The 25,158-nt window shown below is 36.2% G+C and overlaps 1 protein-coding gene across 4 annotated transcripts in view; it reads right to left on the bottom strand.

Annotated features, from left to right (window-relative positions):
- Window positions 1–292: 292 nt before the first annotated feature.
- CDH10 (cadherin 10) overlaps window positions 293–25,158 on the bottom strand; it is a 103,056-nt gene continuing 78,190 nt past the window's right edge. For all 4 annotated transcript variants that reach the window (XM_030041898.1, XM_030041895.1, XM_030041897.2 and 1 more), the window contains 8 exons: window positions 24,022–24,189; window positions 18,710–18,897; window positions 15,559–15,812; window positions 12,155–12,291; window positions 8,683–8,804; window positions 4,411–4,519; window positions 2,225–2,476; window positions 293–1,369 (listed from right to left, as the gene is read on the bottom strand). In XM_030041898.1, coding sequence (XP_029897758.1) covers window positions 876–1,369; window positions 2,225–2,476; window positions 4,411–4,519; window positions 8,683–8,804; window positions 12,155–12,291; window positions 15,559–15,812; window positions 18,710–18,897; window positions 24,022–24,189 — 1,724 coding nt within the window. In that variant the 3' untranslated portion in view covers window positions 293–875. The remainder of the gene's footprint in view (window positions 1,370–2,224; window positions 2,477–4,410; window positions 4,520–8,682; window positions 8,805–12,154; window positions 12,292–15,558; window positions 15,813–18,709; window positions 18,898–24,021; window positions 24,190–25,158) is intronic.

Consider the following 25,158-nt stretch of genomic DNA (forward strand, 5'->3'; position numbering starts at 1 on the left):
AGTTGAGACAAAATAGTAGCTCATCTTTCTAGAATAGAATATCAGTAGTTCAGCTCAAAAATAAAACAAATTTCTCTTAAATATGACATCTGTAGGAAGTAGCACTTCTGAGCAAACCAATAGGTCTATAACTTGATCCTCTCCCTGTGCGCACAAGCACTTCCGATTGGGTTAAATGTGTGGAATACTGCAGCATAGAAGTACTGGCACTTGGCCGTGCTGTCATTGGAGAAATTTCATGTTCTCTTCAAGCCTGTAATTGATGGCCAGAACAGGCAGGCAAGCATCAACGTAGTTGTAAAACCTGGTTTATTTCTTAAAAATAAATACAAAAATATAAATATAAAACATTGGCAGATAGAATTTGATGAAATGAAGTTGCACAAACTTTTTTTTTTTAAACCAGCTGCATATTACACTTATTAACACCACGTGTACATTTTGTTTTCATTTTAATGTACAGAACAGGACATATTGGATTTTTTCTTCTTTGCCATCTTAAAAGCTGCACTTGCAAGGATAGGACATGTACCTAACAGAAGCGGCTTGTACATGAGGTTGCTTAAGGGATTATCACCCTGTTCAAATTTCCGAAGGTAAGGTATTGTTTATTTTACTTACTAAAATGGACAACACTGAATTTCCATAGCTTTGGCTCTTGGAAGGTGATTAAATAAAATGCTGTATATATTCCAAGTGGAATCCTACTAGAAAGAATGAATGACATTAATGGACAAATTAAACACAAATTTTAAAAGGAAACCATTGTGCTGAGTGGCAGGAAAATTTTCCTGAATGTTAAATACTGTTGAGTGCAGAAGGTGTCTGTAAAATTACTTCCGCTCAAAGGAAACAAAAATGTAGCCTACTGTAGGTTAAGAAGTGTCTTTGTCACTTTCTCCTCCACCGTACATTTCAGCTAGCTTATTAAACCGAGGGCCCCATTCTCGGAGGTAATCATAGTTTTGGTCTCCTTCGGTAGTACCCGACTCTAAGGAGCTCAAGGATTCCGCTATTGAATCATTTCCTTCATAGGCATAGGTTGCAAGTGAGTCATACGGCGGTGCAGAAGGATCAGTATCGTGCTCTTTTAGCCTTTGGTTAATGAAATCTCGGACATCTGTGTTATCTGGTGCTGAAGGAGTCCTCCGTGGTACAAATAACGTTTCAGGGATAATGTCTCGTCGAAGCTTCTTATCTTCGATAACTGCAGGATTCCTCAGTGTGCCAATATCAAAGGCTTGGGTGTCTTCCTCTCCACCGCCTTCATCATTGTAACTCACAATGTTGTCTCTGATGTCCTCTTTAGAGAGGATCAAAGGCTCCTTCTTCCGTTGCCTCTTCAGAGCAGCAAACAGCACCACTATAACTTAACGAGAGAAACAAAGAATCTCTATTTATCCGTTTCTCAGTAGCAAATCCACCAGGTACAAGAGCTTTATTTCAGCTGCATTTCACCAATTCATTTCTGTCTGATAAATGGATAAACATCTCTAACTGTATTACAGTAGCACAGTAAGGTCTATATCAAAATGTGCTATTTTGCACACACATTGTGTGCTCTGCTTTACAGAACCATGAGCTTGTCTACATGCTCCTTCTGTAGCTTTAATGAGTTTTAAAATAGCCAGGTCTATTCTGACGATCTTTTCCCTTTTTTAAGCTCAAAGTGTACTGTTCAAAACTGGTTTTGAGGTGAATTATAGGTCATTAGTGATATTCTGAAAACCGCAAAATGGAGGTTTTACAAAATTTACTTTTTTTTATTACAGCACAGAAACCTCTGGATAAACAGTGCTTTAATATAGTAAAAATACCGTTTACTGGCATATTCTGTGTGAAATATATACCGCATGTTGACTTTAGGTAGTTATTTAAATAAAAAAAGAGACATCCCCTCAAAAAAAATTTAAAATGAAAGACATGGAAGTGATTTTCCATTATACTATTCCTCCTCTCTTTTTCGGACAACTTAACGAAAGAACAGAAATGAGCTTCTGGTTGCACACTGATGGTTTTAACAGTGTGGGACTTGAATTCTTATTTACAACGTCCAACTCCCAGACAAATGGGTTTTGCCTTTTTTTTTTTCTTTTAAGTTGCAGTTGAATTCTTCTTGCAAAACCCATGATCATTAATTTTTACCAACCTGCATAGTTTTGTAAAATGAGCCAGGCCTGAAGCATTTGTTCATAGGGGGAAAGATGCATTTTTTTTTTCTTACCCAGCAGGATGATGATGCAGAGGAGGATGGCAACCAGTGCCCCGGTGCTGAGGCCGGCCGGGAGGAGCAAGGCCTCGGCGTTGCAGGACTGCATGTTCCCCCGGCTGTCGCAGGCACACACGCGAATGGTCAGCGTGCCGGTGCTGCTCTGGATCGGGTAGTCATTGTCTGATATCACCACTGGTAGAAGGTAAGTACTTATTTCATGTCGACTAAAGCCATTCCTTCTTGTCAAAATTCTGGCAGTGTTATCTAGATTGATTAAAATACACTGTTGTAGAGTGTATGAATATAAAATGTATCATTTATAGTACATGCAAACCATCATATTTTACATCACTGGTAGCATTTTGAAACTGTTTCTGATATCACAGTGGTATCTCTCTTTTTCTAACGACATTCCCATTTGATCAGAAAGCTATTTATTATTTTTTATGTACATCTGGCCTGCTCCTCTGTGCCTCTGCACCACCTTTGAGTGTGATTTGAAAAGAGGATTTCTCAAAGCTTAAAATGTTTTATAGATTAATGCATGCAGTGCATGACAGTTCCAGTTCAGGGCTGAAGCCCTGAAATGAAGTGGCCAACTGAGAAAAAATAACCTTCCACTTCACGCTGTTCAACAAGCACTCTGTTCTGAGAGATTCTTTCTATGGATCTTCTGTGACAACACCCACGGGAATGCTATCTGTAAACTCAGTATGAGATTTTCCACACCAAAGCACTTTCAACATACTGTAGAACAAGGAATTATGTACCTTAGCACATGGAATAGATTTTTTGGGGGGTAAAAATTGTCTTAGGAATTCAGAAAATATGAAAGACAGTAGGTATTCCTTCATAGTTTTGAGAAGTGAACTTACTAAACTGTATGTGTAGCAGACAAATCTTAGTTGTATGCAGTATACTTCAGCATCAAAAGCTGCTCACTGAGTGGCCAGAGTGAAGGTAAGGAAGAGAAGGAATGAATAACAGGGAGAGACTATTTCTTCTATTGTTAGCGACACAACACTAGAGTGTGAGCCAACGCTAGAGTTACTAACGTTTTAGTCCAAAAGAGAGGAAATACAGATAAGGCTCCATTAGAAGGAAAATTTAATTTTCATCATACTTGTGGATCTCTTGAGGTAAGTGCCAGCCAACTTCAGGCTGAATTAAAACAACCCATGTGCAAAAAGAAAGAAAATAATTACCGATAGAAAAGAAATAGCAAGGTCTATAACTCTATACACTTAGGACCTCGTCACCAGGATATAATCTTTGTTTAAAATATTAAATTATATATTTTTTTCATAGCCTCTATAATGTGAAACACAAAGTTTTCCTTTATTGCATCCCTTCATAGGTTTTTGGTACCTGTATGTTATTTGTTTACACTCAACATCAAAAACTATGTTTCTGATGGATCTTTATATACCTCTGCTGCTGGGGATTTTGTAAGGAACACAAACTATTTGGTTTGAATTCTTCACTTTCCCTACTCTCAGAATTTTTTTTCTGCTATTGTTTGCAGCCTATTACTTCCTGAAATCTTCATCAGAAAAAGAGGATTATTCCCACTTTTACAGCCTTTAACACTTTTGAAGGCTGATAGCATGTTCCCCTTCATTTATTTCTTCTGCAATCTAGAGCCCTCTCAGTTAGTCATACTGATGATGAAGGCCAAAATGGGTGCTTAGTCCCCCTTCCCCAACAGAATCTTCTGAAAATTTTCTCTGATAAAGAAAGATTGACAAAGGATCAAAAGAAAAGCCAAAGTGGCTATGGGCTTAGAACCATTATTTTCATTAGTGGTCAGAAAGAAGCAAAACAGAAGACCAGGGGAATCAGAACTATGTGACAGAAGGCTAAAGTGAAAAATCTGAACTTGTCACTTGAAGCCATTTTTGAAACCTTTTTTCTCCTTCAGTCAAGCATTTCATCTGGCTACTCAAACCACCACTTTTACTGATTTTCTTCATAATTTGTTTTATCACATTTTCGCCATGTTAATTTTTGCCTCCATTACACAGATAAATATGTAGAAGTCCTAAACCACAAACACTCAGGTAAAATTATTATTCTTGCTAGCAGTAGCCTTAATGGCTTCTCTACATATTGATAGATATCAAAAGCAAATATATTTCAGGAATGTATGCCAGACAGCAAAGATAAAACTCCTTTCCTGGAATAGGCATGAATTTTACCTTCATTATCCTGAACAGTGAAGTTAGGGTTAACAGCAGCTAAACTGAAGAAAAACTTTTGTCCACCAAGAGGGTCATCTTTGTCTACTGCACTTATGGTTTGAATAAGCTGCAGGAAAAAAAGCAAGCAAACAAACAACAAAGAATCCAAATACACTTAGGTTTTTAATACAGCTGTCTAATTACTTTAAGAAGACTATAAGTGTTAAGACAACTTCATATTCAAACTATACACATATTGATTTACTGCTTAATCTGTAGAACGCATTAACTGAACAAAAGTTAAAAAAGCATATCATATAAGTTTTTCCAACAAGAGCATCCATACATTTCATGCGGTGGTACACGTACATGTATAAAATGGCCAGCTTCTGCCTTAGTCTTCCTCTATTTCTTTTTTTTCAATACATCTTTATGTATTTTTGTAACTACATAGGGGACACAACTTGCCAGAAATAGTTTTATCCATAGCCTAGGTAATTTTTATTCTTCATCTCTGATCCATCATTTTAAATTCAAATCAATACCTAAGATAGGAATTCAGAGGATGTTTTATATTTTTGTGATAAAAATAGTATTTCATCAAATAGATTTTTCTGATAGGGAAGTTAAAGTTTCAAATTAAATTTAAAAATAATAACATTTGTTTCTACAACAAGATATTTTCTATTTATTAGTATAGCAAAATACACCAATAAGACTCCTGAGATGAAAAATGCCAGTTAGATTATAAATGTATTTCGACTCTTGTAAAACACTTTAGCATACTCTACAGATGCACAACCTCAGAGTGGGATGAGAATCCAGTGTCACAATTCTCAGAGTAAACTGCATCAGGTCAGTTCAATACTTGGATTGAGTGCTTTCTGCAATGCCTACAAAAAGTTTGGGTATTTGGGGGGGAAGTAATGGCAAGCCCTTTATCAACATTTGTTTATCTGTCAGGTAAATAACGTGTGGCTTTTTTTCACGGAAGTTTCTATGCCTAAGGGTGGCAAAATGTCACTTCCCCCAAAATAAAATTTTTGATGTATTTATTGCTGTGTTTCAGAGTGGGTTTTTTTTAATACCATAGCAATAAAAACTGTACCTATGGCTGTAATTTTTGTGCATGCATGCATGCATGAATGTTCAGTTATGTTCTTAAGCTTAACTTCCAAAAATAATATTTAGCCTAGGTCATTTTTATTCTTCATTTGTGATCCATCATTTTAAATTGCAGTGTTTTTTCAAGCATGGAATTACATCTAATTTTTGACACTACTCTTTCCCTGTGGCATACTTGTTAAACCCTGTTTGTTTTTCCTCTTCCAGTTCTTCCAAGTACAGCCATTTCTCTTCATATCACAGCTTTTGTCAGGACTGATCATCTTAAACATCAACAATTGCAATGTACTCCTGTTTGCCTTAACAAATGCACGATTAACTCCCAACTTCTCTCCTGTCCATCCAGAATACAGCAACAAATTTCTTCACGAGGCAAGGACTGGATTTCTTTTAATACAGCAGCTTGCTTGCTTTCTCAACTGGAGTTTTGTTTTTCTTTAAATTTGTTTTCTCCCTCTTCTGACCATTACTATAGGGAAAACGAATATGTAGGAAAAAAGTACTCGGCTTCCATATAAAAACTCTCTAAAGTAGGACTGACTTCTGCTTTCTACGCTGACTCCTGTCTTTCACATCAGAGGATCTTTGGAGGCTGGCTGCTGAGCTGCCAGACACGTGGCAGCTGGGAGCTGACGAAACCAGTGGGAATCCACCTGCCCAGATGCCCAACTCCTGGCTCTTCTCACCTGAGGGTGAAGGACAGCTGAACTTCTTTGGGTACAGCACTGCAGCAGTCCAAGCATTTTGCTCCTTTCTTCCCCTCAACTCCTACTGAGTCAGCCTTGTGTAGCTCGCATGAATGCCTGTGTCCCCTTTATGCCATCACACCAGGATTGTCCTCGGTTTTGGGGGGGGGGTGGAAAGAGCAACATCCAGCAAAATGGCATTCTGCCAGAGGCACTGCTTGTTTGTACCTTCAGCTTTTTGGAACAGGGTATTCCCATTGTTTGGAAGGTCATGGTATGATCTGACACCAGCAGTAACAGCAAGCAGGAAAACAGTCACAGGCCCTTTAAGTCACTCAGACTTCAAAAATCACATTTCCTAAAAAGCACTCTCCCTCTCTCCTTGCTACGTATATGCATAGATGTGTATGTGTCTATATATGTATATACACACACATCCATATATATTATATATAGTGTGTGTGTCTATATATGTAGGTGTATACATATGCATGTATATATATTATATATACTTCTATATAAACTAAGTCAATAGAAACTTTAAGGGAAAATAAAGAAACTAGAAAACTATAATATTCATTAAAATGTTTGTCAGTAGGAGATAGGAAATATTGAAATGAATACCACAGAATTTGTGACTGATGAACTACCATAATATTTTCAGTGATCTAACAAAGATTTAAATTTGATCATGGCTCAAACGTAATTATGAAAACCTGAAAGGAAAGAAAAATAGCACAAATGTACGAGGAATCAAACTTAGAGAACCATGTTCAGTGTGGATTGATTAGATTCAATCTCTCAGGACAGACTGAAATCCAAAATAACAAGTCTTATTTATGATCTACCAGTAAGCAAGAAGAATATAATTACATTCAAATAGATTATTCATGTTATCCTGCATTGCATTTTGTCCTCTTCCTGTGAATTGTTTTCTTTAAACAATCATTTGCAACTCAGAATTTTTAAAAAAGTTATTATATTTACAGCCCCTTTAGTAAACTTAGCACTTTTTTCTAATAAATGAGACACTACTGAGCTCTGTAACAATTTAAATAAACATTTATGGATACGTACACTTATTTAGCTTCTCATTTATTAGTCATAAATGATTAGTGTGGGTTTTTTTCAACTTTTTAACTGACAGCCTTTTCTGAATGTAAACAGAAAAAGAGTAATGCAGAAATAACTTTTATATTTACTTTCAAATTATACTGACCTCAATATTCTAGATAGCTCAGAAAAAAAGAGTTCCTCCAAATATGTTTACATGAAAATATAACTGTTCTAGTAAGCGTTTCCTCTATGCTATACAGTTAGTAACCTGGACAGAACAGATTCTAAAAGCTCAAATAAGTAAGATTTGTGGATTAATGCATTTAGATTTCTTTTCCCCAGGATTTTTTTTTTGTGAAACTGGAAGAGGAAAGTTCAGAGCTCTACTTTTCCAATTCTTAATCCATGTCTCATATTGAAAATGATTAAAATATTATTTTAGCATTTATAGAGGACACTGCAACTGTCAAAAAATTCTAGATGCTTAGCCAATGATTTTTATTTATCTAACAGCTTGAATTCTCTTATAACTCTTGTAGCAGACAAATGCACTTGCTCAGTACCTTTAGGTATTTTATGCGTTATAAATTTGGGCCTTAAATCCTCTGTTCTAATTCCAGCTGATGTTACTTTAGAAAGAATAGCAACCTGAATGTGAAACTTGTAATACAACCTGAATGCCGTACCTGTAGGACTCAAACAGTTAAGACAAGCTGGCACTTCTCCCACGTTCTATTCAAAGGTGCTAAATTGATTGCACTGAGGTACTACTGCTACCATTTTAAAGGATTTATTATTGGCTGACTGTGCTCTGGGACATGCCGTGCTGTAATAGGAAAACAGTTTTTCAACAGTTCTAATGAGCAGCTGCCTACTAGGAACTAGATATTAAGTAGTGCAGTTGTTTCACTTAAATTAAAGTACACGTTCTGTAGCCTCTAAGAGGCAAAACACAAAAGTTTGGTGCGATAATAAAAGCTAAATCTAACAATCACCCCTCCCAAAAAAAGGCGTGACATGTAAATGTCTGTAATCACCATCAGCATGGATGAAATATATCTGAATTTTGCTGTTTGAGAGGTATTGAAAATATAGATCAAACTTTTTAGTAGTTACATATAACATTTTACTTACTTTGTGAAGATAACAGCAAAACTAATTATGACCATGTCTCTTGGACATATCTAGCCAGGATTTAACAGTAGTACAGGGTTAGATAAAGAAAAGTGGTAATTCACACACTGAAGCTGTTGTAATATATTGATATTTCACTCTAAGCCTCACCTACAGAGCTACTTTGCTTTCATTTTTAACATTTTAAAAGCTATTTTGGACATGATTTCTCCCAAGCAACAGGCAAGAATGATCTACAGTTGAGTGCCGTAGCAAAACTGGATAGTGGAAGTGTTTCTCAAAGGCATACCTGTCCAGCTCTTGCATTTTCACAGACAAATGTGTCATAGAATACAGCAAACTGTGGAGCATTGTCATTAACATCCAAAATTCTTACGTAGACAGGAACACGAGTAGTATCTTTGGGGTTGTCTGACAGGAGAAAAGAGAATAATAATGAGTTTATTTTCCTACTAAAAGTTTTCTGTTTTCTTCCAAATTTCATGAGCAATAGACATGCAAGATTAGGTCTGAAACTGGTCAAAATTTAGCATACAAACTGATACCGGGTAAGAATCAGGCCCTCTGAAAAATAAGATGTTTTGCTTAGAGTAAATAAATTAACATATTGGTATCTAGTGAGCAATTGAGATTTTACATGAAAATAGGGACTGCAACTGTTAATAATATATGCAAATATAGTATATGAAAAGTGTGCCCACTACTATAATGACAAATTTGATTATTTGGTGGGCTCAAGAGTATTGTTCTGCTGTAAGGTTTTGATTTTTAACTTTAAAATTCTTTGTGATCTATTTTGTTAAACACAGAAAAGACATTATTGACTTTGTGCATACATATTTTGAAATTTTTTCAAGCCTGACTTTCCTCTCTTGTGCCTGAATAAGTAAGGAGAAATTCCAACAAAGCCAATGAAAGTATCCTCCCAAAAAATCTGGTAAAGAATTGATTAGAATCAAAGGGTTTATGTTTAAATTGCCTTAAAAAATATGAATGTAGATCTTCAGACATTAGGTTAAGAAACAAGAATAGTAACCACCCCTTGCCAAATGCCAAAATCCTAGTATCATTTAGAGTGCCCTCTCATTAGTATAGGTTAATTCAGGAATACAAGATATCCTGTTTTCACTTGCTGATCTAGTTGCCATACTAAGAATCTGAAATAATGCCTGGGAGTAAAAAAAGTGCAGCCATTTCTTGGAATTCTTCTAGGTGGTACCTAAATACTGTATGATTTTGCAATTTTAATGGAATGGGATAAGTGAAAATAAAGATGGTTCAAAATTACTGATTTTTTTTTTCCTTTTAAGCTGCTTCAAATAAAATAGTAAACATTTAGGAGTAGCTGGCATTAAGTTCACTTGTTATTAATAACACCTTTGCTAAAGAGTATGATGTGGATCTTTTTGACATCCTGAATTCTTTAAAATGGCAGGCTTAGGGCACTGTTTTTCATAGCCTTTTGCATTTTTGTACTAACTTTCCAAATACGTTCTATTCTTAACACTGCTTTCCAGTTGTGTCATGATAGAATCATAGAATCATTTAGGTTGGAAAAAACCTTCAAGATCATCAAGTCCAACGATCAACCATGCCCACTAAACCATGTCCTGAAGTGCCTTGTCTATGTGCTTTTTGAATACCTCCAGGGATGGTGACTCAACCACTTCCCTGGGCAGCATATTCCAATGTCTGACAACCCTCTTAGTAAAGAAATTTTTCCTAATATCTAACCTAAATCTCCCTTGCCACAACTTGAGGCCATTTCCTCTCGTCCTATCTCCAGCCACCTGACAGAAGAGGCCAGCACCCACCTCGCTACAACCCCCTTTCAGGTAGTTGTAGAGAGCGATAAGGTCTCCCCTCAGCCTCCTTTTCTCCAGACTAAACAACCCCAGTTCCCTCAGCCGCTCCTCATAAGACTTGTGCTCCAGGCCCCTCACCAGCTTGGTCGCCCTTCTCTGGACACGCTCCAGCACCTCAATGTCTTTCTTGTAGTGAGGGGCCCAAAACTGAACGCAGTACTTGACATGCGGCCTCACCAGTGCCGAGTACAGGGGAACAATCACCTCCCCGCTCCTGCTGGCCACACTATTTCTGATACAGGCCAGGATGCCGTTGGCCTTCTTGGCCACCTGGGCACACTGCTGGCTCATATTCAGCCAGCTGTCAACCAGCACGCCCAGCTCTTTCTCTGCTGGGCACCTTTCCAGCCACTTTTCCCCAAGCCCGTAGCGCTGCATGGGGTTGTTGTGACCCAAGTGCAGGACCCGGCACTTGGCCTTGTTGAACTTCATACGATTGGCCTCAGTCCATCGATCCAGCCTGTCCAGATCTCTTTGTAGAGCCTCCCTACCCTCAAGCAGATCGACCCTTCCCCCCAACTTGGTGTCATCTGCAAACTTGCTGAGGGTGCACTCGATCCCCTCATCCAAATCATCGATAAAGATATTAAACAGAACAGGGCCCAACACCGAGCCCTGGGGAACACCACTTGTGACCCGCCGCCAACTGGATTTCACCCCATTCGCCACAACCCTCTGGGCTCGTCCATCCATCCAGTTTTTCACCCAGCAAAGAGTACACTTGTCCAAGCCATAAGATTCACAGGTAATAATATTTTAAAAGATTTAAAGACCTAAATCTCCCCCTTCACTTCTTTCTCCCAAACTAAAGTACCTCTTTGGAGAATGCTAGCTACTCCAGCTAGGTCCAGAATGTAAATCTGCTCAAAGTATCCTGATAAGGAAAAAAGTTTAGCAGTTTGATATAAACACACAAGGATACTAAGTTTTTTTGTTATATAAATACTTCTGAAAAGTATTCTTACAATATTGGACAGCACTGTGAAGGATTGTAAGCTCAGGACTATGCATCACAAGTGGAAAAAAAAAAGGTTTTTTTTAAAAAAAGTATAGCTACTGGGTGTGCTCAATACAACCAGCCTATTATTCTGGACTACAGGAATTGGGACAGGCCGGCTAAGAGTGGTTAATTGGCTAGACATGACGTTTCATTTAGTTCTCTGCAGTGTAGCTCTTGCCAGCCATGTTTCGCTGCTGATCAGCACTTTTTTTTTTTTTTTTGACTGATATAGAATTAACCCTGAAAAACCAGTGTCTTTGAAAGCAAGTGATCCTCACTAGCTGATTTCAAAGATCAGACCTTTGTCCCTTAGAAAATTTTCTGTCGGGTGATTAGAGTTAATCTCAGTAATGTAGTAGGTTTAGGAGGATCTCTGCTTTCCTCTTTGTACTTTTAACACGAAAATATCTAGAGACCTGTTTTAAATAGTCCAAGAAATGCTACAGCTTAGGGATGAAATTGAACCTAACTTGTAAGATGTATTGATTCCAAGAGCTGTAGGTATAGATACCATAGGAAGAGATAAAATTATTTCTAAAGAAATAAAGAAAATGATAGAGACAAAAACATAGATTACCATCCTGAACTCTGCTACTTTAACAGCAAAATCATGTCATTGTCCTCAGAGAACAGGAAGAAAACAGAATTACTGCAGTGTTGTTATTTAATTGGGTAACATTTCAGAAGTAACTTGGACATTAAAGGTCAGTGGTGGAAGTAGGTGAGGAAAAAAGCAATGAGGAGACAGCTGCTGTTAGCTACCCCCAATTTACTTTCCCAGAATATCTAATAGAAAGGGGCAGGGGGAAGGAAGGGAGTTTTTTTCTCATGAAGTCACAGCTGTAACTTTGCAGGCTAAGGAAAACTGAAAGGAAAAAGAGACCAAATTGGCTTACTGATCTCAGCTGCTATAACGCTAAGATTGTGCCACTGTGATATCTCACGGTCAAGTGGCTTAGAAGTATAGATGGACCCGTTTCCAGAATGGATATTAAATATCCTGTCAAGGTCAGTGTGACGATCCAGAGAAAACCTAAATATGATAAAGAAAGAAAAAGTATTGTCAAAATAATAGAAAATGGAAGAAAGCATGTTTCACAAGTCAATATAGCTTTTAGGTTCTATATGTTACATTACAAAGGTTAGTTTTGAGAAGACATACATTTAGTTTCTATAAACACTTATGAAAATTCTCAAGGTTACTTCCATAGAATGAGGAATAAAAATTACAAAAATTTCATAAATATGATACAACAGTATAATATTTGAACATCTGAGCTTTTATAGACATATATGAGAACCATAAAAAAAAAGTCTGAATTTCAATATAATAATTAAAGAATTGTTTTAAACCTGAAAGGAAAATTGTCTTTGATGTACTGTTCCTTCAGACTGAGATTGACAGCTAATTTATGAGCTTTTCAAAAGTATTTTTATAAGCTCAGCTTCTACACTTTAGGATAAGTTAATTTATTAGAGATCAAGTTAAAAAAAACTCTATAAAAGTAAGTGCACATACCAAACTTTCACTTTCATGAATATACTGATGTTAAAGGACTTTCTATGTTGCTATAGTTGCTGTACTTCTGCAGGCAAAACTTCTACTAACACAATATGGCAGAATGTCAAACTAGAATCAGAAAATTGCGCTTTCCTCCATTTTTTTTTTCTAATATTTAACACTGCTTTCAAAGTTAGGATTGAACCTTTGGTGTGGAACCGAATGTAGGATTTTGTGAAGTACAGAACATTTACCGAACTACCTGGCAGAATTGGGCCAAATTACAAAAAAGTCTGCTAGTACATTTGTACAGTGCAATGGAGACAAGTGTTCATGTTTCTATGAACTTTTACAAGTGATCTAAACAGTTCATCAAGTGTATCTGTTTTTACTTACAGTACTTAACTAAATTGAGCCAATGAAAAAATGCTGTAATATGAAAATAATCTCTATAACATTTTTGTGGGTTTTGTTTGCTCACTCCACCACACACAATAACATAAATATGTAAAACAGTCAAACAAACATCACCCAAACGAACAAGCTGACACCAAAATGAATAAAAAAATAAAACAAAAGAAAATTAGAACAGCTAAAAAAGACTTCTGAAAGTGCAGGGAAATTTGCTCAAATTATTTTTTTTACTACTAGCTGACTATAATAACTGTTAGTTAGAATTAAACAAAAACCTGTTATTTTTCAAAGAAATTATATTGAAGACTATTTGGCTTATATGATAAGCATTTGATTTTACTTCATCCATGGAAGGAGTTTTAATGAGGAAAAATTATTTTGACAGCACTCTAGCTAACAGTTTTTCAATAAGCAATAATCACTTCTCTAGCTAACAAGATCCATTCCACATTGTTTCATTAAAAATTCTATATCATTTGATAATAACCATGAGATAAGCACATACTTTATCCATCATATTACTTCTAATGGCCTGAAAATGCTACCAAAATTATTATTTTCAGAAAATACCTCTATATTCATTGAGCAGAAATAGAAATTAGTGCAACAGGAAACTACTGGCACTCAATTTATAGGAAGCCTAATTTATATAGACTTTTAATAAACAGAAACTAATATTTTAAAATAAACAGCTAACAGAAAAAAAATTTAAAAACTGAATAAATTCTACAACCTGAAGCTGTAATATTTTTTTTATAGCAGTGTTAAAATATTATACAAACTGCCCTAATTTCAAAATATGACAACTTTCAAAATACTTTAATTTAAATGTTAGCTGTTCACTTCTGGGGTAAAGACATAGTACTTTGTATTTAATATTGATATTGTAAGAAGTAAAAGCTTGTAAAAACTTATCCTAGGTAATTACTGTTTGAATGAATATACAAGGTTGCTTTGGAAGTTGAGGAACAGAGCAAATACTAAGAAGAATTTGATCTATGCTATGCAAATTGTTTTAAAGTTCTTGACTTCAACTAAATGGCATTAAATGAAAGCTAAAAGAAATGACTGTACTATGAAGAGCATTATGAAAAGCATTATCACATATATCTTCGATTTTTTTCTTCAAGCAAACTAAATCTATGTTCAAAGGTCCCTTTCAATTTTTTAGAAATTTCTTTGCCCTTATTAATATTGGTTTGCTCCACCTGCCTCTTCTAAATTATTTTCTATAGGAGAATGAAAGAAACATTAACGGGACATAGAAAAATTATATAAAATAATCTTTAGGTTGCTACTTTGTGTAAATAATAGTGACAAGGGAAACAGCTGCCGCAGTTCTTCTATTCATCGAGTTGTGTCAGAAACAAAATGAGACAAAGCACCAAGTTTGTTCTTCTTCCAGTCACTATTAAGAAAACATAACTACTAAAATCGTCAGTTGTCTCATGCAATTAGAGTGGATAAAGATGGAATGCTAAGTTATTTATATATACTTAAATTTTAGAGGCTTGGTGTTATCGCCTGTCTTTTCCATACACACGAATCACCATAGGAGAAAATTAGATTCAGTCTCATTTCCTAATCCAGTTTTACCACCTGGGCCTCATTAAGAAGTATGTGGCAACTGACTTCAAAGTCAGTAAATTAGGTTCTTTTGCCAGAATGTAATTTTTCTACTTTGGTATTTCAGACAACACACATCCAACTTGGACAGCATTGTCTTACCTCTTTCTTAAAGCTTATGCATTATAGAAAAACAAACAAAAAAAACCACACTAAAATATAGTTTACTACATTCAGCTAGATGTGATGTAGCATGTATCATCTAGTAGTATACACAGAAAAGATTTTTAAAGATATTAATCTTTCAATGTCTAACTTCTTGGGGTATTTGAGCACACACAAAGATAATTTTATCCTGTATAGCAATCACTCTACAAGCCTACAAAGCAGGAGGCACCAACCAGAGCAGGGGATATCAGCCCTGCGTGCATTCTAGGACTGACCAGAGGAAGCGTTAGAAGGTCTGTGCCCTTCCTGGGCCATAGACTGGTTTGACACTTTTTCACAGTGTGAAGCAAGTAGTCCTGAAGAGCCTACTTGAAATCAATGTGTAATTTTATAAGTTCTCTGAGATCTGAAGTACTACAAAACATTTCCTGTGTCTCTTGTGTGCAATTGAATGGCCGTTCCCTGAGGTGTTTGGAGGCTTACGGATAGCATCATTCTCAATTCTGTCTATCTCTGGGACACTAATAAAGAACAGAAAAAAACATTAGCATCTTCTTCCTGTGTACAATGTGTACGTGAAAATTCATGTTGTATTACTATGTCTCTTAATTTCTTTAGTAAATTACGTGTTTACAGAGACCGGAGTATTACCTTATTGGACTTGAGGCTGAATCAGGATCCCGGGCCATTACCGTTCCTATTATTGTCCCCAACTCAATATCTTCATGCACCTCAAAAAGGTAAGAAGATCTGCTGAAGATGGGAGGTTCATCTACATCTTCTACGGAGATTTTCACAATAGTTGTATCTTTGAAAGGCCCAAGGTAATAGAAGCGTGGATCCACATGGGTATTCTCAGCTTCTACTTTCAAGGTATAAAGTCGTCTTGTCTCATAGTCCAGTGGCTAAAAATGAAGATGATGATAAAGTTTATTAAATTACATTACATATTGACAGATGTTGACCTATATACATAATGGAAGCTGAAGAGGACTCAAGCCTTGTCAGATCCTGCCATCGGTTGGGGGAACCCCAATACAGTTCAAATTTTCCACACCATAGGCATCACTTTGTTTAGTAAGAAATTTCCATTGTTTTTAGAGGAAGTTTCTCTTCCTAAATATTATACAAATTATCACAGCACAAATGACAAAAAGATTTTCAGTGCATATTTACCAATTATTTAGTGAATTTTGCAGCTGTTTCACAAGAATATGGATTTGAAACAATCATATAAGCATTTAAAATACTTGAAATACAAACTTGAAATACTGACATTTCAGAACAAGGTACTTAATACTAGTATTTCTCAGGAAATACTATAAACTCTTGGATACTCAAAATGGCCTAAATATCCTTATTGTCAGAAAAATGTAGCTGGCCTTAAATATCAGGAATGTTTTAGGTTTTTTTTAAGGATGGGGTGTGTGTCAAAGTTCTCTGTATCTAGAGAAACAGTAAGAGCTTAATCTTGTTTCTTTTCATTTAATTTAATGAATCCAACATCAGAGATTTTTTTTTTTTTTACAAAATAGATTTGACATTTTTGTCAGCAGTTCCTTTTTAAAATGGAAGGAGGAAAGTTTCAGGGTTATAATTAGAAACCATTCTGGATAGAAAAGAACCTCTATTCCTTCAAATTTTTCTGTCATAGATGAAAAGTGTTAGCTAATTAATGTTACTGAGGAAATGAGCAAGCTGAAAATTTACCTTTCTGACACAAAGAAGACTACATTAACTCCCGCAAAATCTCAGGGAGATATCAAACTGGTGTTTTTCATTCATCAAAATGGGTGGTAGAAGACTTGTTCTTTCTGCCTAACTGTTTTTAAATACAAATTAATGTTCATGAAAGATGCCAGAGTGGCAGCCTAGAAATTTAAATATTTTATTTAAGAGCAGAAAGATGCAGTCCAGTAAAAGAATGAGTTTCCCCACTGCCCCAAACTTGTTTTTAAAAAGTAGTTAGAGCAGAAGGGAGAATATCTACAAGTATAATTGAGAAATGCAACACAGTGCTGCTATTTAAGCTAGATCTGAGACTATTGGTATGTCTGTAAAGTGCAGCACGCTGCTGTTAAGGGATGCTGGCTTCAAGCCTAGAAGCAAAGAAGCCATGTTAGTCCTGCTTTATTCTAATTAACTGGCTTAATTTGCCAGAAGGTGCACCACGCAGATGTAGTTAACTTGCTATTAGTACATTCACATCCAGTTTGGACATCTCTTCAGGCTATACTGCACAACATGGATATAAAATGTGTGGATTATACAGGTATTCCAACATATCACCAGTAATGAAAAAAACTGTCGCCCAAATATATGAAACTGTGGCAAAGCAATTATTTTCTCTGTGAGAACTTGTATAGAAAAACTTGTATAGACTAAGTTCTCTTGCAGCAGGTATTAAATTCAGACTTAGTAACTTAAGGGCTCAGTAAAGGAACACCAGCTATTTGTAGTTACTCACCATTGAAAACAGAAATGACAATCAACATGGCTAAATAATAAAAAAATAAAGACTATTTTCATAAATGAACAAACTGAGAACATCTTCCTCCTTGCTAGTTAATGCTGTTGCCTGTGCTATCCGAACAAGCTACTTATCAATATGAGAAAGCATCCTGAAAATTGCAAAATGTGTGAGATTGCTAATGACAAAATGTGAAGATCTTGTTCATTAGCATTTATTGGTGACATTTTGGAGCTGCTGTGTTGTAACTTATGAATTTTTTATGCTTGATCCGGTTATTAGACTGTTTTTTCAAGACTGTATTGTCTTAATATAATAGCAGACTGTGCAAAACATGCAACAAGCAAGGTAGGAGCATCTCAAGAGAAGCCGTTGCAAACTTCTAGGAAAAGAATAAATAACAGGCCCCAAACTTTGTATTTTCATTCCTTCCCAGCTAAACTACAATGTTGACTATGAACATAGAACATAGAGATTAAAAAGCAACACACTCTGATCTTTGCAGAACTTACCTTTTCCTTGGTTGTCATTGTCAAGAGACGTGGAGATATATTTTAGGGTAGTGTTCAATGTGTTATTCTATGCTTAAGGAGATTTGTTTTAAAAGCTAATATAAACACTGCTTTATGTTAGAAATGGTGCCTGAGCTCTTTAGAAACACATCTGAAAATGCCAAAGAAGAGGACTGAGGGACTTCTGGAAGGAAAATTGTTCAGGAGCAGGACAATGGCATTTCTAAGTATGAAACCTTACACTTCTGAAAGTGCTCTGACATGCAAGACAGAAGGCAGAACTAAAGCTAGCTCTGAAACAGGGACACCATCATTATTCTCTGTTCATGTGTTCACCAGCTGATGTGCTGGGAACAGGAACAAAACAGTATAGCTTGTGACTCTGCTTCCATGAGTGTGTTTGTGTTCTGGCATACACTGGTCACCTAAGTTGATGAGGGTCTCCTACATAATGAAAACCTATGTTTCTCAGTAGCCAGTGAACTGTATATTGCTTGCTGAAGAAAATGTTACATGAATACTGAAGAAGTCTGTATTTGAAGTCACAGAGACAGTACTAACACATTGGGGATGGTCCATTTTTTACATACTTTGCTCACAAAAGTGCTTTAAACCTGTGCTGCATCTCAGATATTGTTACCACCTGTTACTTTCAGTTCATCTTAAAAGGAAATAGTACTGTTCAGTCACTGATGGGGAATGCTAGCAAGTGTTAAGCAGTTACAATATGTCATCACATGATCTAAGCACTTTTTTCCAATGAACATTTATGGCATAACATTGACACCAAAATCATTTAGTGAATGTGGTTAATAGACACCTTTCGCACAGTTATGATGCCTTCCTGTGTGTCCTTCTGTGTCACAATATCAAACATATCTGTCCCATCACCATCTATAATTCTGTACTCTACTTCTGCATTTTTTCCAGTGTCTGCATCTGTGGCTTTGACACTGCCAATGGCTGTCCCAACTGGAGAGGACTCGGGAATGCGGAGGTGGATGGTACCTGTCAAAGAGACAAAGAGCCACTCAGGAGCCTCATAAACCATTACACATGCATTAAGTAACATTGTGTCACACAATAGCTGATTACATATTATTGTGTATCTTTTATTCTAGAGAACTTATACCATTTAATAATGGGAGGATGGGCAAAATGTGAGACAGAGAACTATGCAGGTGAAAACTTTAGGTAGAAGATCAAAAACAAAATTGTAGAAAAACAAAATCATAGGAAAATAGGTTTGAAAAGGACCTCTATTCTCTTATCTCAAAGAAGAATCAACTATGTCTGTACTTTTCTTGTCTATGTCATTCCTGAAACATCATCTGGAAAGACTGCTCTGCTTTCTTTTCAGGCTTTACTCTGCTTTTTTCCTTTTAATATCTAAGGTGAATCTTTTGGGATACATTTTACATCTAGTTTAACATGGAAGCAATACAAAGAACAGAACCCCCTGACTTCGTTGGCCCATTCTAAGCAATTTCAGCTTTCAAAATTAGATAGTCAGACACAATATTAAATAAATTGAATGACATCTTAATACAGGGATAGGTTTTTGAAGATTCACAAGCAGAAGGTGTACCTATACTTGTTAAAGCAGTTAATTCATACTTAAATAAGGTTTAAGAACATTGCAATTTTGGTTTTGCACTACTTTCTCTAGCTCAGTTGTATCCCTTTATTGTGGTGTCACACAGCTGATAAAAAACCATAGGAATAAAACTGCCAACTTTCAGACATGCTACAATAAATCGAAATAAATAACTTAGCATACATTTTAGTATTCTATGTCCTAGCCTTACTGTGAAAACTGTAAATAAGTGTTGAGATCTCTGGTCCTATCTGTCAGAACATACGGTAGGAAAACATGTGGGACAAATAATGCACATGAAGAATTCTCAGAAGAAGATTTATAAATGAATGCAGATACAGCTGTCATTCCAAAGATGAAAGTTAAGTCATCAAAGCTCTACTGAAAAACATTTTCTTCTCTGGCCTTAGTTAAGTGTTCCAAGATTTGCCATTTTGCCTAGAGACTTCCTAAGGTAAGTAAAGTGAGTTAGAAAGATAGTTCAGTTAACAGTAATAAAAAAGTGGAGGTGGTAAAGGCCAGCATCCACAACAGGAAAAAGCTGAAGAGGCTACCCTAAAGGCAGCACATATATACCTCATTACAAATAAGAAGTACAGAAAAGTCCATAAAGAGAGTTTTATTAGTTTTGTGCCATCAGGAAGAATCGTGGGGAGAGAGCAGTGGCAAGGCAGTACAGGAAGGCCGCTGGCAACATGATCTTATCATATCTTCGGGAGAGCACAGGTGAGTCACATGAGGATTATCAGTGTCTCTTAATAGAGTTTATTACTAGCCAGCTACAGAGTGACAAAGGAACTGGTTTTGGGTTTGGAAACACTCACTGAAAAAAAACCCTATTATTCATTGGGATGTTTGAGACTTTGATTCTATAGAATTAGTTTTTTCTGTTCCGTTATGTTATAGTATGCCAAACCTAAAAAAAAAAAAAAAAAAAAAAAGCAACAAAAATTCAAAAAAATAAACATATTCACATATAGATTGTAATTAAAAGTTGAATGAAAAATATTGAAATTAAATTTCTTCATATAATTTTACTTAGCTTTTGATATGAAACTGATATACAGCAGCAGAATTAATACTTTCTGGCCATATACACTCCACATAATATTTATATGAATTTATTTTTGCTCAGTTACATTTTGGTGTTTCAATCGAGTGATTTGTCTTGCATTTGCTCTGACATTTTCATTACCTTTCTCTAATACCTAAATCTGTGTACTTTGTTACGTTAGCATATAATCTCTCTGTAATCACCTAATGGTTAAAAAAACAGAAGAAAAAATAGCCTCTGCTCCCATTTAGTATTTATTCAGTACTATGTGAGACTATGGTGAAAGACCACTTTTTTTCCCAATTAATATTTATATGTTATAATTAGTTTCGTGGTGTGTCACCTATTCCCCACGTTTTTTTCTCAAATGTTTAAAACTACATCCCCAAGCTATGCCTTGTGGATGCTACTTTGACTTCCGCTGCAATAGCCAACTAATTAATTTAGTCTACAAAGTAGTAAGAGCTCATATCTTGAATTGCTAATAAGGTAGTGGAAACAGAGAGTGAAAATAACCAGAAACCTACAATATGAAGGATAATTTTATGTGTAACCTATCCATTTATAGAAATCTCCACCATAGTATGAGACACTTCATTTTATTATTTTTGTCACTGAAGACTTTTAATGCATTGACTAAGCATGGGATGCAGTGCAGCTTTAGACACTGTATCAGAACACAAACTACAGAGAACTAGAATTATTCTGGCAAAACTTTTCCGTCAATCCTTTTTCTCTCACTTCCTCTATGCCTCAAGGAGGGTAATTTTCTGTTTGCATTTGCTCCTGTGAGTGACGTACTTTCATTTGTCTGTCAAGAATAAAAATGGGAGGATCAAGGAGAGGAAAAGCTTTTCCATATACTAAGGAGAGTGGAAATCAGCTGGAAGATTAAAGTCTACACACTTGTGTCTGGAAATACTTCAGTCAGTCATAAAGAATAAAAAAGCAATCTTATTCATGTTTACCCTTCTCTCCATTTACTCTTGAATAGGCACATAATGTAAAGGTAAATATTTTTATAGAGTAATACAGGCTATAGTCTCAAAGCAGACATGGGCTGCTGTAACTCAGATGTACTGAGTTTCAGTTACACTCAGGCTTCTAAGTCCATAAACGACTTTTTACATTTATCATTGCTCAACACCATCTCCTCACTTCTAAGAACACTTGGAAATATTACAGTTGAAACAGAGATCCAATATCTGAGGTCTTTGATGGTCTTTCTGTGCAGAACCTTGATAATATTTTAAATTTTATCATGTTTCCTCAGAAGAGCAGCCACTGCTACCTATATGGTTTTCAGGAGATCTTTAGAAGGAGAAAAATATTCTGGAGAGTCCTTGCTCTGTAATCTAAACAGAGGAATTAATGGCTCTGCCTTTTTTTTTTTTTTTTGAGAAAGTATGATAAAATAAAATACATAGAATTTTCCACAATTCTGAGTTTCTTGTGGGAGAATTTTAATCTGTTATGAAACTTTTTATTGAAACATGTAGCTGTAATATGCTGAGTCCTGTGAAAACATAATGGACCTTTAATATATTTCCTAGTAACTTATAAATCTGATATGAACATGATTGTCTCATGAACCTAATACACATCTGTCTTTTATTAATGGAACAGAATAAGAATATTTTAACTTAATCAGTATCAATTTGAGTGGTCTCATTGAACTCTATTAAAATCAGGAATCATTATAATGTCTATTTGCATTTTGAGATTAAATGTAAAGATTTTTTAAGAAGTCAATGGCTATTTTTACTTTCATATATCTCGTAAAATGAGTGTGCTTTATGAATGTTTTAGTTTTCATTTCCAGTGTAACATACATTTATATCTAGCAAAGCTATTGTCAGAGAGAAAGTAGAGAGCAAAACCCAAACCAAAACAACAACAAATCCCGCCCCCCCCCCATGAGAGTAAAAGTGAAAGTTTCTTTAAAGCAGAGGTCACACCTGATTTACACTGATATTAATAGAAAAATGCAGAGATATTACTGGGATGCTACATCAATCCTCATCAGATTCAAATATGATGTTGAATTGCTAGATAAGTCATGTAAAAATGGTCTAGAAAGTTGATTCCATTGCTCTAAGTATTAATTTAACACACTGTTTAAGAAACAAGGGGGGGGGGGGAAAGAGAAGAGCATAAATATGCATGTTTGATGCTTATATGCTGTCTTAATTTAACTGTTGAAATTAGCTTTCCTGTAAAGCTTTGAACATGACACCTCTTTGAATAGTCTTCCTCAGTACATCCAGAGAGGAGTAATACAGCATTCCTCACCTGCACAGCACTGGAATTACCGTAAACCTCTATATACAAATGGAAACAAGAAAAATAATAAATCAAAAAGTTGTGGAAATAAAAAGAACATAAAATGACAAATTAACAATAAATTCTGCCCAGAATAGGACCTGTGTGGAAATGCACAAACTGTAAGTACTCAATTGTTCAAGCTTTTTCTATTTTGAGTGTGTATATGAAACCACATGCTGATAAACATCTTAGCTAAACACATACATATTAACTACAATATTAAATTGAACAAAATTATGTACTCCATTTGTGCCATAAAAAGCATGTTAAAATCAGAATCCTTTGAAGCTGATTGTGTTATTTTGAGCCTGAAGGCTGATCATCAGTAACTACTGGATTCAGTAGAAAGAAGAAAATATGGGTGGTGAGGATACTCTAAATCCTTTAGCTCTTAAGTATGTCCAAACCATCCTGTGAATATTACAACTGCAGTATATGCAAAAGGCTTCAAATGTATTTAAAATGCTTAACCTTTAACAAGTTTGATGTTACATAGTTTAATATTTCCATATTGCATAGAGACCAAGAATGTTTTTATATTTTAGTTTGAGGATACAAAGTCTTGATAGCTGTACTAACAGAAGTTAAAAAGCATTATAAAAAGCTTTGGTAAACTTAAGCTGTAAAAAGAAAAAAAGTTAAATGCCATTTACTTTGGGAAATTTTCTGTTAGGTTTTGTAGCACTATAACTAGAAAAGTAAAAATCTGCTTGATTCCCTTCAAGTAATTTCTTTTCCACATTCTTCATGATTAAATATTTAAGCAGATACTACAGTTCAAACATTTCTGCATACCTAGAATTACTACATGTTTTATTTTACAGTGAGGGAGTATGTAGGATTTAAGCAATAGGTAAGGGAAAAGAAAAACATTGCTCTAATGCTCTTATGAGTCCACCTACCACCCCCTCCCATAGTACTGGAAAGTATTCCAGGTTTGGTGCAGTTATATTTGACCATGTAACTGTTTTCCTAACAAACAAATGTTGTAACATTTAATACACTGCTTTAATAACAGTGAATAAATCAGTACATAAGCCTTTTGTTCATGTGTGCCCCATAATCTAGATTTACTCTAAATTAAACCAGATGGTGATTGCTTAACTCTTTAGTTTGAAGCTCTTACAGTGCAAGGCAACAATTAAATGCAGCTTACTCTGGGGGAATCGAGGTGGATTGTCATTGACATCAGTCAAAGTGATGTTCACGGTGGTGGTCCCTGATAATCCACCCATCTGGCCTCCCATGTCCTTTGCCTGGATAACTACTTGGTACTGCTCCCTGTTCTCTCTGTTCATGTTTGGCAAAGCAGTCCTGATGATGCCTGAAAGAAAGAACGAAAAAACAAAAATTTTTAATAATCTCTTTATTTTTGATGTACAACAATCTGCTGCATCTTTTTTGTCTTAGTCTGTGAAATATATTTCTAAAATATTAATTTCATGTTTTAAAGTACAATTTTCTGTTCATAAGCTTTATAAATAGTCTTCAGTACAGGCTGTTTCTTGAACAAACCTTAGTTCTACATCACAGCTCCCATTCCAGTTGTGGTGGGTTAACCCTGGCTGGATGCCAGGTGCCCGCCAAAGCTGTTCTATCACTCCCCTCTTTAGCTGGACAGGGGAAAGAAAATACAATGAAAAGCTTGTGGGTTGAGATAAGGACAGGGAGAGATGACTCACCAATTACCATCATGGGCAAAACAGACTCAACTTGGGGAAAATGCATTTAATTTATTACCAATCAAAATCAGAGTAAGGTAATGAAAAATAAAACTAAATCTTAAAACACCTTCCCCCCACCCCTCCCTTCTTCCTGGGCTCAACTCCACTCTTGATTTTTCTCTACCTCCTCCCCACCAGTGGCAAAGGGGGACGGGAATGGGGGTTGGGGTCAGTTCATCACACGTTTTCTCTGCCGCTCCTTCCTCCTCAGGGGCAGGACTCCTCACTCGTCCCCTGCTCCAGTGTGGGGTCCCTCCCACGGAAGACAGTTCTCCACGAATTTCTCCAATGTGCGTCCTTTCCACAGGCTGCAGTTCTTCATGAACTGCTCCAGTGTGGGTCCCTTCCCCGGGCTGCAGTCTTTCAGGCACAGACTGCTCCAGCATGGGTCCCCCGCAGGGTCACAAGTCCTGCCAGAAAACCTGCTCCAGCGTGGGCTCTGATCTTCACGGGGCCACAGGTCCTGCCAGGACCCTGCTCCAGCACGGGCTTCCCACAGGGTCACAGCCTCCTTCAGGCATCCACCTGCTCCGACGTGGGGTCCTCCCCAGGCTGCAGGTGGAGATCTG

Source organism: Aquila chrysaetos, chromosome 18 (assembly GCF_900496995.4).
Source record: "Aquila chrysaetos chrysaetos chromosome 18, bAquChr1.4, whole genome shotgun sequence".
NCBI lineage: Eukaryota > Metazoa > Chordata > Aves > Accipitriformes > Accipitridae > Aquila > Aquila chrysaetos.